The 17,867-nt window shown below is 34.3% G+C and overlaps 2 protein-coding genes and 1 pseudogene across 2 annotated transcripts; all 3 read right to left on the reverse strand.

Moving 5' to 3' along the window:
• Positions 1–941: 941 nt before the first annotated feature.
• On the reverse strand, positions 942–4,827 carry LOC124828671 (Pentatricopeptide repeat (PPR) superfamily protein). The gene has a single exon (XM_047302027.2). It carries the CDS (start codon positions 4,641–4,643, stop codon positions 1,074–1,076), a length of 3,570 nt encoding a protein of 1,189 aa, XP_047157983.1. The 5' UTR covers positions 4,644–4,827; the 3' UTR covers positions 942–1,073.
• Positions 4,828–7,067: 2,240 nt separating this feature from the next.
• On the reverse strand, positions 7,068–10,575 carry LOC148198541 (GDP-L-galactose phosphorylase 1-like). Its single transcript, XM_088116110.1, has 7 exons — positions 9,840–10,575; positions 9,477–9,598; positions 9,003–9,062; positions 8,659–8,901; positions 8,390–8,575; positions 8,012–8,260; positions 7,068–7,669 (listed from the first exon to the last, which is right to left on the reverse strand). Exons 1-7 carry the CDS (start codon positions 9,952–9,954, stop codon positions 7,340–7,342), a joined length of 1,305 nt encoding a protein of 434 aa, XP_087972236.1. The 5' UTR covers positions 9,955–10,575; the 3' UTR covers positions 7,068–7,339.
• A 6,096-nt stretch (positions 10,576–16,671) lies between these two features.
• On the reverse strand, positions 16,672–17,430 carry LOC148198542 (secreted RxLR effector protein 161 pseudogene; annotated as a pseudogene).
• Positions 17,431–17,867: the final 437 nt, after the last annotated feature.

Here is a 17,867-nt window from a genome sequence, read left to right on the forward strand (position 1 = left end):
GGAGAAAACAAAATAAGGGGGCTGAGGTGGACAAAATTAGTTAGAGAGAGAGAATTGGAGGATCCTAGGAAGATTTACTTTTTCGTTATTACCTTTATATTGTCAGGGCAGTGTGTGTGGGGAGGGAAATTTCGGTTGTTGAATGAAATATAGAATGGAGAGTACCGTTTTGGTCTCTTAAGGAGCTTAGCTCTGGACAGTAGGATATTCCTTCTGTTTTTAGTCTTGATTTCAATGAAACAGGATCTATGATCCTTTCTTATATTATCTTTTCCTCTTATTTCATTACTTGTTTTGTGGTTTCCTAACAGGATCACTCCTCTCATTTTATTTTCCTAAACATCAATTTCTGTTTTTCTAAGAATAGTTTAGTCTTATTTCAAAACGCTATTACTTAAATATATTCTTAAACATAACTTTATAATTTAAATATCAAATGTTGACAAGTATTAGATTGAATGTTTCATTTTTTAGGTAAAATATTGTTTAACATGACTGTTTGCAACAGTCACGCGTCTTAATTTGGATTTTAATTTCAAATTTAGAATTTTACCTTGTATCTCATTGGAAAAAAAAGTGTTATAATCTTTTAATCAATATTAAAAGTATGATATTTGTCTGTGTCAAAAAATATATATTACATTTATCTTTACCAGAAAAGGTATTACATTTTTTTTTCTATCTTGATAAAATTTATTAAAGAAACACAATAAAGACTTTTTTGGATCAAGTGTAGTAAAAAAATTGAAAATGAATTTTCAAAGGGAATGTCTTGAGTGGTATCTCCCATAATGAATTTGTTATTTTCCAAGAAGAAATACAGAACTAAGACATGTTACATAGAAACTAAAGAAGTGTGTATTTTGAAGTTTACATGAAGTTGCAAATCCAAATTCAGAAAGATGATAAAGTCACTTTACAATTGGATTAGTACACTCAAAGAGATGACCAAACAGATCCTATTTACCTTTAATAAACAATGTTTTCTATAATAATTTTCCCAAAAGCTGAAGTCCAAAAATGACAGTGTCTAAAAGATACAACCAACAAAATACCCCTTTCACAACAGAAGGTCATTTCTTTTGAAGAAAACCACTTTTGGAAAGAAGTCTTGATAAAAAACCCTTGCCACCATTATCAGTGTCTTTTGCTTTGGTACTGTTTAAGTTGCTTATGAGAGACCAATGTGTTTCAAAATCAGGCTGGTAGCCATTTTCCTGCATGGCTTGCATGAGCTCTGATGCCTTCCTGAGATTTTTAACCATGTGATAACTCTTAATTACAGTGCAATACATTTTTCTGGTTGGAGTTTCACCTCCATGACTCATGTCCACTAGGAACTGTTCTGCCAATTCTGTGTTGCCATCTTGGCAGGATCTTTGGACAAGCATTTCCACTGTCTCAATTCTTGGTTTGAGATTCCAGTTCAACATCTCAGAGTAAAAATTCATGGCTATGTCCAATTTATTCTGTGCACAATATCCAATAATGAGAAAATCATAACTGGTGGAAGTTGGAATGTTATTTTTCCTCAGCATTGTGTTCATAAGATGAACTGCTTTGTTCAGTCTTCCATGCTGGCAAAAACACTTGATAAGGTAATCATAATTGATATTATCAGGAGTCAGAGATTCCTCTCCCATCCTGTCCAAAAAGGTTTCTGCATTTTGTATTTTACCACTCAACAGAAGGCTTTCAACAATAGATGTTTGAATTGCAGAATCATGTATCCAGCCTCTTAATCTCATTTCTTGACTCAATTTCAGGGCTTTCTGAAGATCCCCAGCATCACACAGGCTGCTTATTACCTTCCTCAAATTGTGATTACTTGGTTTGAACCCCTTTGAAATCATAATGGCAAGATAACTCAGAGAATGAGATAAATCTTTACATTGCAAGAAACCATAGACAAGAAAGTTCAGACCAACTTCATCAAGCACAACTTTCTTCTCTTCCATTTCAGCTAGTATCTTGTTAACAGCTAAACTATTTCCAGCTGATAAAAGATAGAATATGAGAATGTTGTATATGATATGGCCATCAAGTGCACATTGTGCAAGCATAAGGTTCTTTAAGCTCAGAGCAAACCAGACTCTACCTTTCCTGCAAACTGATCGCACCATATTCCTGTAACTTGTGAGGGGTAGCACCCAACTCTTTCTTATTGCAACAGCAAGTAGTTCCCTAACTTTTCTCAAGTCATTAGCTTGGCAGTGACCCTGAATAAGCATGTTACACAGTTCTTCGTCTGGACTAAACCCTTTAGATAACATATCACGGAACATGGCTTCAGCTTTCCCTATGCTCCCCATATTACAAAATCCACGCATCAATGCACAATCTATAGCATGAGAAAATGAATGATGCTCTTTCAAGAGTATATCTTTTAATGCAATAGCTTTGTCAAATCTTTGAGCCTTGCATAATTGAGGGATTAACAAGACTGAAATATCCAAACAAGGTGTCAAACATCTATTTAGCATATCATCCAATACGGTAAAGGCAAGAGAAAAGTTTCCCTCATTACATAAGCCCCTAATAAGATTATTATAACCAGCGTCATCCAAGATGAAACGAGGTTGTAATTGTTTTAAAGTTACAAGTACAATGTCTGTAAGACCCTTACCAGAAAGTACTTCCACAAACACATGGCATATATCTGACTTTAAGTAAGGGTGTGATAAAAGCATGATTTCAAGAAACCGTGATGCTTCCTTAAGCATTTTCTGATGGCACATAAGAACAAGAAGAGATTTAAAATCCTCCAAACCTGGTGACCATTTATTTCTACAGGCGACATCCCAATAAAAATTGAAGTCTTTCATGTTTCCCTTCTTACACAAAGTCATTAATATGGCAGTATATGTCTCATTGGTGACCTGAAATTTGTTTTGAAGCATTTCATCCAGTGTAGTTTTCGCTTTGGACAGTAAGCCTTTCTTGTTGTATGCCTGTACAACTAAATTGAGAGTTTCTGGATCAAGTTTATGGGCATACCGTGGCATTTGCTCTAAAAGATGGGTCATTGACGTGGTTTGCGACCGGGATGAACAAAGTTGTCTCACTAACTTTGAGAATTCGGGTAGCAACAATTCTTGTCCCCAACAAAGCATTTCCTCAACCAAAATCAATGCCTTTTTCAGGTTACCATTGCTACATTCCTTCCCCACAAATGAATTGAAGTTGGGTACCATGGATTCTTCAAGATCCAAAGTTAAGTGTTTCTCATACTCATCAACATCTGCATCCAAATAAAGTCCATTTCCAACATCATCAAAGAACTCCGTTTTCGAAAGTCCCCCATCATTGTCTCGTTTCAACTTCACACTCAAAGGGTCAAAGCCCAAAATCAGAAAAGCCTTGGAAATCGGATTCTCCATCAAAGAGAGCTTAATCAATCCACGGATCTCCATCTCATGAACCAAACTTTTCACTTTATCAAACTGTCTGCACTTACAATACCCTGCCATAAGAACTCTGAAAGTCGAAACATCAGGCAGTGTCCCCCTTTCAATCATCTCATCAACAATGTCACGTGCAAGATCCTCCATACCTACCTTAAACAACCCACTTATAAGAGCATTGTAAGAATACATATGTGGCACAAAGCCTTTTGATAGCATAGCTGATAAACAACTCAATGCATTTCCCATCTTCCCTTCTCGACAACTCCAACCAATCAATATCCCGTAGGTTACTTCATCAAGACTAAAACCTAAACTCTCTAGCTCTTGCAAAAACAATCCTGCCCTTTCTACACCATAACTCTTACACAATGAATTCATAACTCTATTAGCAGCCTTCACACTAGGGACACGCTTTATTTCAACAAAGAAACTAACCAAATCTTTTAAGTCCCTCCTCTCACAGTATCCAAACGCAATTTCATCAAAAACCAAACTACTAACCTCACAATTAAGTACCACCACCTTCTTCACCAAGTTCCTTGCTTCCTGAATCCTCCCACCAACGCAAAGCTGCACCATAACCATCTCCAATGCCCTCAATTCATCACCACTCAAAGGTACACCCAAATCCACCAAATCAAAAGCCACCCTATATGCAAGACTCATCCTCTTCACTTTCACCAAAAGATCAACCAAGACACGGTAACAATCCCTCGAGGGAACCTTCCCTCTACCCTTCATAAAATCATACACAAAGACACCCTTCTCCCATTCTCTCGCACCAGCATACCCTTTGATGAGATCGTCAAAAATTTCATTATTTTCCAACGCGAAAAGCAACTCCTCGGCTTCTTTGAACAACCCCACTTGAACGAGAAGCGAGGCCATGATCTCGTGAGACTGTGAATGGTGCTTGAAGTCGAAACCCGCGTTCGTGTGAGCACCCCATTTGAAAATCTCCCACAAGGACCGAACCTTTTCGAGTGTTACGCGATGGGATTGGAGACCCTGCAAGAGATGCAGCACGTGCGAGGGGCCCAGCGCGGGGAGCCTCCAGCACGTGCGAGTGGCTTCGGGAATCGCGAGGGAGAGCTCCAAGAGGTGGGGTTTGAGAAAAGTGTTGCTGCCGAGAAAGTAAAGATTCGGTGACTGAACGGACAGAAGAGTGGTGGGAGCACGCGAGAGAGAAGAAAAAAGGTGGCGGCGGCGGCGAAGAGTGGAGGAAGAGAGGAGCATTCAATAACACAACTGCTCGCCACTGGTTGTGGCGGTGGAAGCGGCGGTGACAAGGTTGTAGAAGAGATATTGCTTATGATGTTACCAAGACATTTTAATTACAATTTGAATTTGTTTTACAGAATGATTGCGTGTGAAAAGGTCCTCAAATGTTGTAAGAACACCTTTGTATCAATAGAGTAAAGACTTAGAGTAAATAAAAATTCAATTCGTAAGTTATATTCACATTCAAAATGCAAAATATAAATGCAGTTTGTTCTTAAACATAAAATGTCCACCTTAAAGAGGAAATTTTTTCTACACTGAAAGATAAGTGCATATAATATACTGAAATAACATACTTCATTTTCTTATGTTAGAATTCGGTTTAGTCTTGTGTATGTTCTAATTATAACGGAAAACAAAAGAAAATTTGGTTTTTAAGATATTTTAATTTTTCTTATAAAATAAACATTAGATACATAACCATTTATGTAGTGTAACAACCGTAACAAAGTATAACATCAATTCTTCTCACAATGTTTTTGTACTTAAAAGAATACGAAACAAAACAAACACATAATTACTTCCATGTATCGATTATATGACCAAAAAAGCATGCTTTCATGGTAACATAGATATGATACTTCTGCATGGAACATTTAGTAAAGAATAAAACAAGATTCATAATCAATTAAATATGTCCCTTTCACCATACATGTGGGAGATGAGAAAGTAGGAATCATGTTAGGTGGCTGCAAGCATTGTGTTTGGTGGCTTTGGAAGGAATGGAGCATGTTCTTATGCATAGCCACAAACACCAAACGAGCACTGCACCCCACCAGGACATCTATGTCCACACTTGCCACAGTTGAAAATGCTGAAGTTTATGTTGCTACACAAACCTCTACAACATTGCCAATTGAAGGGACACTTAGTCCCACACAACCCACAATTGTTTTTATCAGAACTCACATCCACACAAAGATCCTTACAACACACACTTTTTGGTGCAAACTTTCCTTTACGGCACACCCATGGTCTCCTACGACAACCTGAACCTCTTCCTCTTACATTATTTTTCACCCATGCTGAAGTTGTTGATGGAACACTAGTAGATGCATTTTGGTACACAATGCTTGCTGTTGATTTTCCCTCCATTGGGATCAAACCCAACAAAGTAATAATTGTTACAATTGCCAAAACTTTTATTGACATTATCTTCTTCCTCTTGTGTGATAGAAGGACTTGGATTCAAGAAGGTATATATGTCAAGAACATTGGTAGTGGTGCATTAAACATTTGTTTTTTCTTCTAGCATGTTAATAGTGATTTTGATCTCAGTAAAATAAACATTTGATTTTTCTTCTAGCAGATATAAAGGGTATTTGGGATGCTCATCGTGCTTTTCTTATGTAGGTGGGCACGTACAATAATATATGGTGGAGATTCACGTTATCTATTGTGTAGGGAAAATGTTTTTGGCTTTTTAACAAATACCTTAGGTTTAACGTGAGTTTTCTTGTAGATCAGTCATTAAAATTGTGTAGTGTTCTATACGAATTTAGGTCACGTTGTATGGGATCCCAATTCACGTGGGAAGGGCTATGTCTATCAAGTTAAGAAGGATGGGAAATAAAGAAACAGATACTGGCATGAACTGTCATACAACTTTTTGGTCTCTATCAACAAATTAGGTCTACCAAGTAGTCATGAAAGAAAGGGTACTTTAAACGTGAAAGCAAATTTAGTGGCATAAAGATATCTCTATGGAAAGAATAGGGAAAAGGGGTAGATTTATATATGATTTTAAAATTAGGATACTTGCAAAATTACAAAAATTCCACTTGGAAAAAAAGGTATATGCTTTCACTTAATAAAAACCCCATCTTTCACCTATATTATTGAGTAAATATAAGAAAATAAAATAAAATTTAGGGTTAAATATGTTTTTAGTCCCTAAACTATTGGCCGTTTCTGGTTTTCGTCCCTCTTCCAAAGTAAGGTACAATTTGGTCCTCATTCTTTAGAAAAACGTTCGTTTTAGTCCTCAAAATTTTGTTTTTAGTCCTCGTTTTAGTCCTCAAAACGTTCGTTTTTTCGATTAAAACGAACGTTTTTTAAAGATTGAGGACTAAATTGTACCTTACTTTGGAAGAGGGACGAAAACCAGAAATGGTCAATAGTTTAGGGACTAAAAACATATTTAACCCTAAAATTTATTATAAATCTTCAAATAATGAAAGTACCATCACTTTAGTTACTAAATTTTCTTTTATTTTCTCCCTTGTAAAAGAATTAAAAACTCATCTCCCTTTCTACTTCTTTTTCCTCTCTCATCAACAAAAACTGTAACTTGTTCAATAAATGCTAATGTCAAACGGCATTATGCAGCAAAACCAAAAGTGCAATTACAACAATAAAAAATGATAAAGGCTGTTCAAGTTACATAAAACCATAAAGTATGTCACATTATTCAACCACAAATACTAACCACTGAATATGGTCACATTGTATTTTTCTTACACAGACTACGAAGGACAATCAAGCACCATACTGCAAGTTCATAACTAATAAAATCATAATTTTTCAGGTCCATAAAACATGCACATAACAATTCAAACTCAAGTAACTGCTATCACCACACAGTAGAAGGGTGCTACACATAATTGAACTGAACCGTAATTTAGTGCATAATCAGTTCCATCAGAGCCATGTTACTGGAGAACAAGGCATTGCTGTGAACCAGCCACCATGCCAGACTGGGTGCCTGAGCTAACAGAATCAACTTCCTCAGCACATTGAGGCTTGACACTCAAGTCAACAGATGCAATGGCCTTTAAAACAAGAGCAGTGACTTCCTCGTACCTCTCTTCAGAGAGGGAGACCTCGGCAAGAAGCCTCCAGGCATTGGCTTCAGATGCCTCATCGTAGTCCTTCTTCCTCTTCAACACCATGTGCCCACTAATTTCCCATACAGCAGGATTCACCTGGGTCTCCAGAAGCTCAGCACTCACTTCTCCAAGAGCTTGTTTCTCTGCATAGCACTGTTTCACCATTTGCAATCCAGTAAGTTGCCATACACTTTAAGATTAAACAGATTTCAGGACACTAACCTTTTTGTCTATTGTTGTTCCTATAAAAAAATTTATTCATGGTTTTAACCCTGAAATTACTCTTGTAGCTCTTATAAAATTGCAAACTTTAGGTATTGGTCCCTCTCATATTTGAAAGATATTCATTCTACCCGTCATTTAAGAACATCAAGTTATTTAAGAACATCAGCTAATTGTGAGGAGGAAGAGATGAAACATATTTAAGCCAACATATTAACTAAGCAACCAAGTAATGTGACTTTTGGGGACGAACGGAGTTAAGGACCAATTTACCTGTGGCAAGAGAAAGATTTGCCTTCCACAGTCTGAAATAAGTACATTGTAGGGTACGTTGTTGTGTTGAAGGCAGATGCAGGCTTCTGAAACAGCATTTGCTAAACTCTCTAGTGTATGACCACCCTCGAAAACAAGGCCCCTGACTGGATAGTTTAATAGTTTAGATACTTTCACTCCATCACTTAATTTGGTAATTTTCTTGGTAGGGGCCTTCTCAATGGGAAAAGGCATAGCCAAGTAATACGCCTGAATTTGTCAAAATCACAATGTCAATATGATGAATACTGCTAAAACACTAGATAACACATTGAACAACCCAAAAATCAACATGGAGAATGTTGTCGTCACCTAAAGTTGATTACTGATAAACAGTACCTGAAAGTGAAGATGGTTAATGGTTGCAAATGCACCCAAGCTGTTGTAACCCAACCTAAAATATGGATTCCCAGCTTCAACTGCCATTTGAAGCGCAAGCAAGAAGCTTGCATGGTCAATCCTTTGAGGTAAACACTCAAAAATCCGGGGAATCAGCAGCACATGCCCATATTCAATAGGACTCACCTGTTAAAAAGTTACAGACAGGTTAAACAATTGTTTTTACTAAACTTTCAATGACAGACTGCAAAAAAAGCTACAAAACTTACATTGATGGCAACAAAACTAGGAGAATTCTCAACATCAATTGGAGCATTTGGAGAGAATTGAGCTTCTCCATTGTCGCTAGCCTCCAACTGAAACAAGACCTCTTCTTGCCCAACTTTAGTGAAGTTAAACTTGGTTTCATCAAAGGGCTGGAGGACTTTATCGACACGGAACTCAGTTGGTCTCTTCTTGAGGTGGCGACCCTCATTAAGCTGAGCAATGAAACCATACTCCCCAGGAATAATCTAACCCAATAACCAAAACATCAAACAATATGCATGCAAAAACAAAAACAAGCAAAACACAACTTGAAAGTGAATCAAACCAAATGGTACACAAATCAAACCTTGGTCTCACAGGCTGTGACATCATAACGGAAAAGCCCTCTCTGCATGCGTTCTTCCCACTACACCACCAAACTCAAAATACTTAAAAAAAAATCATGAAACAACTACATACAAGAAAAAGAAAAACAACATAAAAAAAAAAAAAACATCGAGCCTTAGATAAAACAAAAACGCATAACATAATGACACAACTACAACAAAAATAAAACATCGAGCCTTAATAAAAGGCATAACATAATGACACACCTACACTCCTAGCCACAGTAAAAATGGAACACCAAACCTTTTACGCATACCATAACGACATATCTACACAGATTCAAACATCAATTCTTAAAATCCTCAAATCACATAACATTGCGTACGACACACCTACACGTACAAGAAAAACACCAAAATTGAAAAAACTCAAAAACACACAACATAAAGACACACCGACTTGTACAAACAAAACAACCAGAATTCATAAATACCTCCCCAAGGATAAGCGAGTCCAGAAACGCCACAGAGCAATGCTCCTTGCATCCAAGCAAAGGCAACTCCTTTTCAGCGACCTTGTCCACCCTCTTCAAAGCATAAAAAGGCAACCTCGCACCTGTCCCCAAAACACCACAAAAAACACAAATGAGCAAAATCCAAAATCCGTCAAACAGATAACACCATGGTTTTAAATTGCAGCCACAGTCACAGTTTCATCACAATCCTTAAGATTGCAGATAAAGGCAACCCGAAATCCCTAACTTCACGACTAAAATTCAAGATGATGGACCCTATTAGAAAGCCTTGCATCAAACGTCCAAACCAGAAAACCCAAAACGTAAAAACGAAATACCAACCTTGAATGCAACAACTTTTGAGGCAGTTCCGATCACATCCTCCTTCAGGAGCCTCACCTCCCTCCTCCTTCTGATAATTGGAAACCACAGTGGGAACCCTCTTGATGCTCAACATTCTTGACCTCACCTAAACTAACAACTAACAAAGAAAAACAACAACAAAAGCAACAAAAGGAAACGAGAAACCCCTTATTGAAAACTTTTGAAGGCGCTGCTTATATTACGTCTATCCCTACTAAATAATCCTAACAATCAAGGGCTGAACCACCGCCGGCGAGGAAGAGGAGGTCAGATGGGCTACCACCTTCGGAAGGGAGAGCGCCACGCCCGCCGTGTGGAGGGTTGCTCTCTCTCACACAACCCTTGCGACGGCCACAACGGGCATGTGAGAGCGAGTGGCGAACTCGTTGAATAGCCGTGATGTCTACAAAGCTACAACCCCGGGTTTTAACCCCACACACCCCCAAAATCCGAAATCAAAATCGATCCCTCTTCTCTTTCTACTCCTTCTCTCCTTTCTCTCGTTTCGCGTTAAACGGAGGAAAAGGTGACAGATTTGAAGACCCAATGAACCGAATTGCAAAACCCAAAAGGGAATTGGAGGGAAGTTGAGAGGGGGCGGTGGTTTTGGTGGTTGTGATGACGAAGGGGATCAGGGTTGTGCTTTGATTATATAGGGAGATAGAGAGAGAAAGATAAGAGATGAGAAAGTGTAATCGAGTGCAATTGTGGTGGTTGTGGTTTTGAATGAACCTTTTTGATTGGGTATATACCCAATTATCATAAAATGAAGGTTATTAACTTATTATCCCACACTCTTATTTTAGAAAATTCATACTTGTTTAATTAATAAATAAATAATGATTCTTCTACAGAAAAAATATATATTTTCCATCAGAAAAGCTATTATTGGAAAATTTTTATATTTCTCCTTTTGAATTAATTATTTTAAAACATTGGGTACTTTTTCAAACTTATGATTAAAACGTTAATTAACTTTTAAAAAATTTCTAATAGTAAATTTGTTTTTTAATACTCATTTAGTGTTGGAATCTAATCATTATTAGACAATTTTGGATTTTAAATATAGAAAGAAGTTACTTAGTTCTTATTTGACAATATAGATATAGTTGATGATTGTATAGTTTATTAATTAACTATTTTACTCTTTCTGCAATTGATTCTTAATATTAGAAAATATAACCACTTATGACTGATATTTAGATAAATGCTTTGAATACTAATGTGGTGTTGGTTATTGATTTTTTTTTTTCAAATAAAGCTATTTTAAAAAAAATACATAATTGAATATTTTTATAATTTAAGTACATAAATAGACTCGTTTACTTGTGAGCATTTGGAAAGTTCAATTCTAATATGTAAACAATGATTATTCGTATTAAAGATTTATATTGATCACTATTTAAGGAAGACCACTGTTTATAAATCAGAATTTGATTTTTCAGAAATTAAATTCTCAACTAATGAATGTAAATAAAGTTTTGAAGAGTTTATTTATATTATATTTTTAAGAAATAAGTTTATTTAGGACAAAATTATGGTTGGTTATAGCAAGTTTGTTTGTTTGTTTAGGTTTTAAAATTTTGATTTTTCTGAGTAAAAATTATGTGTTTGTTTATTGTCAAAAGTTACTTTTTAAATATTTTTTCACATATATTTCTTTTCATGAGAAGTAACGCTAAAATATTTTTTATAAAAAATACTTCAATTCTTTTAAAAATAAATCTATCCAAGCATGTTAATAATTTTAATAAATAATTTTTAAGTAGTACCTGAAGACTATATTATATTTCATTGTGGAACAAAATCAAATTAAGCTATAATACGAATTCCAATGACAAAAGTTACATTATGGTAGAAAATCATTATGAATGTAAAATAAATATGTATTCTGTAGGTCTTATTTAATGTTTTGAATTAATTTTTTTAAATTGATTAAATATGAATACGATATTAAGTAATATTATTTTTTTAAAATTAATATATTTGTTTATTCATTTTTATATGAAATTGTTAAGATATTTTAAATTAATTACTATTTAATTTTAAAAATTATTCAGAAATTATTTATTTATTATCATTTAACATTAGAAAAAAACTCACACATAGATATATAAACTCGTGCTAACCATCTCATGAATTTTGATATAAGATAGACTAACAAACCAAAATTCAGCAATCAAGCATATGCCATTACGATTCTTTATTTTATATTCATCTCTAATCATTATCTTATAGAAAAAATGAATTAAGATATTAACCGAATGGAATAGACCTCTTCATTTAAATATTAAAAAAAGCATTCATATGGATAGATTTAAATATAAACAAACTTTATTTTGTTTGAAATATTTGAAATTTGAAAATAATATTTAGCAACAATGACTAAATATAATTAGAGTAAAGTTAAGCAGTGTATATATTAAAATAAAAATAAGAATTTTGTAAATAATACTTATTTTAGTCATTTTAATTTAAAAGAATTAATGTATTTAGCAAACAATGAGAAGTTGTTTTTATTAAATAATTATTGGATTTTGAGGAAAACCCATGATTTAGGATTTTGAAAGGAGAAGGAAAAACAATAAAAAGTAGTCAATGGTGGGAGAAGAATATCCATGGCTGCCTCTTTTATGCCTTTATAGTTTAAAAATAGGTAATGGTGGTTGCTAGTGTCCAATAATTACTTATTCAAACTAATTCCTAATTGGTTTGTTATAAAGGCTTTTTAGCCTCCCCTAAAAGAAAATATAATATGATTTGATTAGTGATATAATTAGTCTATCTTAATCCATGATATATATACGCTTTATAAAAAAAATATATAAAATTTTTTTAAATTTTTTAAATTTTTTCTTTCAACAAATCCTTTAAGCTATAAATATCAGACTTCGTGTTTTCTTTCTCAATCACCAAACCTTTTTCATTAACCATGAACCTAGATGCCGAGCCAAGTTTCAATTCTATTAATGAATTGAAAAGAAAGCTTATAACATCCCTACTTAGTAATCATATTATACTATTTATCTCAAAACACACACACATATATTTCAATAAATTTTTCAAAATAAAAATGCATAAAATTGGTAAGCTAGTTATTTATAAAATTGGTGATGCTTCCTTCATTTGCTTTTATATATTAAATTGTTATTGTAATTGAAAACAATACAAACACAAAATTGGTAAGCTAGTTATATATAAAATGTCATACATTTGATTTTAATAATTTTTCATCACATATATTTGGTCAAAGAATATCATTCACAATAATCATAATAATCAAGTGTCTATATCAATCACAATTAATTTAAACAATATTACCCATTTACTAAATAAGCATTATTTATTATATTTATTACACATATTTTACATTTTCTTGACTTGAAGGTCAAAGCTTCTAACATGTGTTCATTTTCAAATGTAATTTAATATTTTAGAGCAATTATAAAATACAATAATTTTCTTATTTTATTAAAATATTTATAATTTTTTAATTTTTTATTTACACATTAATATATATATATATATATATATATATATATATATATATATATATATATAAATACTTCAAAAAATATAAATAATAAGAAGAATTAATATTTTGTTAAACTTTCATTGCCACCACAGAATAAATACCAAAATATTTTTAAAATATGACATTGGATTAGTAATATTATTATCATTGTCTTACTAACGAGGACACATGTCTATTTTTTACTATAATTAAAAATTACGTTGTTAAAGCTAATTATTATAACTAGACGTGTCAATTTAAAATATTAGTTTCAGAAAGGAAGGTCAGTTTTGCAATGTAAATTGTAAAATTTTAGAAAATGGTATTTTAAAAATGGTGGTAGTCTAAAAATAGTGAGATTCGATTATTTTAATATTAAATTATTTTATTATAAATAGTTTTGATATAAACAAGTTTTATTCTTTTAAAACTTATCATTTCTCTAAAAATCACTCATTAAGGCTTTGTTCTCTTGGGATGAAATGGGGGAGATGATTTGGGTGGATTTGAGGGTAATTTTGTAGTTGTTTTTTTAGTGGATTTGTGGGTAATTGAGAGTGGATTTGGAAGTAAAGTTTGTGAGAATTAATGTAGGATTTGATTGATGTGATAGATTTAAAAAAATAGTTTATTTGTTAAAAATGAAAGATTACCAAAATACCCCTAGTTATAAATATAATATAAAATGTTATTTAGTAATGTTATATTTATTTGTAAAAATATTTATAAAGGGACAAAAAATATAAACAATTTTTAAATTAATTATTATTAAATTATATAAATTATAATCCAGTATAATTGTTAGGAGTACTTGAATATCTTTGCCATGTCTTATTAAACTACAAAATAATGCACTTATCACGACCATTGCATCTGGTATTGACTTATATTGTTATTTCATTTACTCTGTTATAGAGTTGAAACATAAAATTGTAAGTCATTAACAGTAGAATTTAACAACCCTGTGTGCATGTGTATGCATGGTCCAGCTTGTATTACCTTTCAATATGCAAGAACCTTTTAATTGCCAAAGTTCCACAGTCAAGTCTTAAGTTTTTTTTATTATAAATGGCATCATTGTATTTTAACATCTCAGTTAGGCCGGCACCTTAAAATACATCTATCATTTGTCATCACATGACAAATATTATTAAAAGAAAATGAGAAAAAAACAAAAAACATTGGAGGTCAAAAAATACAAGACTAAAGTTGAGATATATGAATTAATTTTATTTTTTTTCAAAAGTTTGTTTTATTTTACTTTCTTTATAAAGCTTCGTAAGAAGTTTAGTCAATTTGACCTATCTGCAACATATAAACATTAGTTTAATATGAACCTCGCGTTAGCACATTGGTAGGAGAATTCACAAGCTCCCTTCCAAAAATGATTCTAGAAGAAACATCTGCTGCAAACTTAAGTTTCTTCTCCAATTCAGGCCCAGATCCAAGCCCAATAATATCCACTGATCTAAGTGCCGATTTCTTAGACTCAGACTTGTACCTGTTATCTTCAAAAGTTCCCAGCAGAGTCTACCTTCGCCGCGTTTAAGTCTCTCGGTGAGGCTGTTGCTTCTGCCGCTAAGTCCGCCCAGGCTGGCCACGTTGCCGTCTCGCTTGCCTCTCCAGACATGTTTTCCGCGGAGTCTAAACTTAACACAGCTTCTGCAATACAAGGAAAGATTACTGCATTAACACCCATTCTAACATTACTCTTCTTAACCACTCAGAACCACTCACCACTACCATACCTCTTCACTCCGTTTAATCATCTCCTCCTCAGTGGCGTCCAAGAACAACCGTCGTGCAACCCAGAACCTGCTCCCCGAGGCCGGCCAAGCACCCAACAATGCTGCATCATCAAGACTGTAACCGGTTAACGTTACCCGTAACCGATTACACCACCGCATGTAATTTGTTCATACACACGTAACCGATTACGTCTGTTGTAACCGGTTACAACCCTCCAACTGCACTGTTCATCATCTTCTTCACCTCTCACGCAATTTCTTTCATCTTCTTCTTTAACCCTTTGCTTCTTCTTCCCATGACCACGGACTTTGTCATTCTTCCTCCCAGTCTAAAGCCTTCCTAATGCAAACCAACACATACATGATAATAGCTTCAACTTACCTCACCGCTTCCTGTTCCTCGTCTCAACAAATGGCAGATACCTTTCAACACCAGCAACCACTCTCAACATTATCTCAAAGCTCTCAGACTAGCAACCAATTTATTATGCTTCTCATCCCTCAATAAATAAAACCACACCTAATGGAGCTTTAATATTCAACACTTCACTTTCACTCTATCTATGTGCAGGAATCTTTGCTGTTCATTGCCTGCAAGGTAACATCAACTGAGGCACACGAATATTTCAAACACCACGCCAAAGGCCAAGCCATGCAATCTCGTGCTCCAACAGTGAAAGAAGTAAATTTCGACCAACGTACACGCGCATGGCATTTAAATAATAACTCAAGGGCACACTTGACTTTTCATCAACAATCCACGCAAATCTCTTCATTTTTGCGAGTGATGAAAACGGACTGTATCCCGCAAATCCGTCCGCAATGATCCGTGCATTTCACCTCAAACGAATAGCACCATTTTGGGAAATCCTCGTTCTCAAATTCGCATGAACAGTACAATCTGTTCATGCGAACACAGTCTAAGAGTTCTCTACTTTTACTTTAAGAGTTCTAACTCTTGAGTCATCTCTTTGACGATAAAGAGGTGTCTAATCGATCACGACGACGAGGTCTACATTTCTAGTCGATCACTTTTTGTTATAGAGCAAGTAAGTTTCAATTTATTTTCCTCTCTTGTTCCTAATATGTTTTTAGAAGAAATAAGGGTCGTTGCATGTGTGAGCATGCTTTTCCTACTCATTCTTGGTTAATCTAGAGTTCTAAGGATCCTGTTTGCTTCCAATTTGGTGTTTCATAGGTTCGCCTAGAAATTCCCTACATCTCAAGCAATCGGCGGGACGTTTTTAAAGTTGGGCAATTTCTTATGAGGTAAAGGAAGCTAAAACCTTTGCTTTAGTTTGTACTTTTATTATAAATTGATTATCTCTAGGAATAATAAATGATTTTGAGAAATTGTTTTGTTTGTGCGTGTTGAATATAGTGAAAAACTATATTTGGGATTAATCTCCCTTGTGTTACACACATAGGGTTCTCTATTTATAATAGAAGAAATATGGGCTAAGCCCAAAATACAAATAAGAAATAATAACAAACTAACTAAAAGATAAAGATAAAAGATAAATAAATATAATATATCTAACACTCCCCCTCAAGCTGGTGCATACAAATTGTATGTACCAAGCTTGTTACAAATATAATCAATTCTTACTTCCCGTAAAGACTTAGTGAAAATATCTACTAATTGATCACTTGAATTGACGAATTCAATCTTGATATCTCTAGATATAATCTTCTCTTGAATGAAATGATAATCAATTTCAATGTGTTTGGTCCTCTCATGAAAGACAGGATTAGAATTAATATTAAAAGCAGCCTGATTGTCACATATAAGTGTCATTTGCGTGACATCTCCAAATTGTAACTCTCTAAGCAATTGCTTAAGCCAAACAAGTTCAGAAGTGGCTGAAGTCATAGCTCTATATTCTGCTTTTGCACTAGATGTTGCCACAACACTCTGTTTCTTGCTTTTTCAAGAGATCAAGTTACCACCAATGGAGACACAATATCTGGATGTAGATCTTCTATCAGAAGGAGATCCTGCCCAATCAACATCAGAATAACAAACCACTCTTGTATGGTTACTAAAACCATATAACAACCCTTTTCCAGGAGATCCTTTAATGTAATTTAATATACGAATAATTGCATTCCAATGATCTTCACATGGGGAATTAAGGAATTGGCTTACCACACTAACTGCAAAGGAAATATCAGGATGAGTAACTGTAAGATAATTCAATTTTCCAACTAGTCTTCTATATTTCTCGGGATCTGAGATAGGCTCCCCCTGTTTTGGTAGAAGTTTAGTATTAGGATCCATGGGTGTGTCCGTAGGCTTTGAATTCATCAACCCACTTTCCTCCAAAATATCTAGTGCATATTTCCTTTGAGATATAACAATACAATCATTGGATTGTGCCACCTCAATACCCAAGAAATATCTAAGTTTGCCAAGATCTTTGGTCTGAAAATGGTTACAAAGATGTTGTTTCATCTGAGAGATGCCATGACTATCACTGTCGGTAAGAACAATGTCATCAACATATACTACCAAGTAGACAGACGTTGAGTACCATTGGTGTATAATAATTTAGCGTGTTCCCAGATTTCAAAACATGTTTCGTAGGAACGAAAAATTTGTTTTAAAGAGGAATGAAGGGTACCCTTGAGAACAATGCATAATTGAGCATCAACTTTTAACCAATGGGTAACTGCAACAGAATCGATAGTTGTCACATTCTGAGTAATATGATCAAGATACCCTTGACTCTTAAGCCAAAGTGT

This window comes from Vigna umbellata, chromosome 5 (assembly GCF_029865625.1).
Source record: "Vigna umbellata cultivar VRB3 chromosome 5, Vumbellata_1.0, whole genome shotgun sequence".
NCBI lineage: Eukaryota > Viridiplantae > Streptophyta > Magnoliopsida > Fabales > Fabaceae > Vigna > Vigna umbellata.

Bases quoted from the DNA above. Each gene is read 5' to 3' on its own strand.
- LOC148198541 (XM_088116110.1), bottom strand. From the start codon at position 9,954: ATGTTGAGCATCAAGAGGGTTCCCACTGTGGTTTCCAATTATCAGAAG. The intron at 9,063-9,476 runs GTATTTATGAAT...TTGGTGGTGTAG, and splicing joins ACTCGCTTATCCTTGGGGAG to TGGGAAGAACGCATGCAGAG. The intron at 8,576-8,658 runs GTAAGTTTTGTA...ACTTTTTAACAG, and splicing joins CTAGTTTTGTTGCCATCAAT to GTGAGTCCTATTGAATATGG.
- LOC124828671 (XM_047302027.2), bottom strand. From the start codon at position 4,643: ATGCTCCTCTCTTCCTCCACTCTTCGCCGCCGCCGCCACCTTTTTTCT.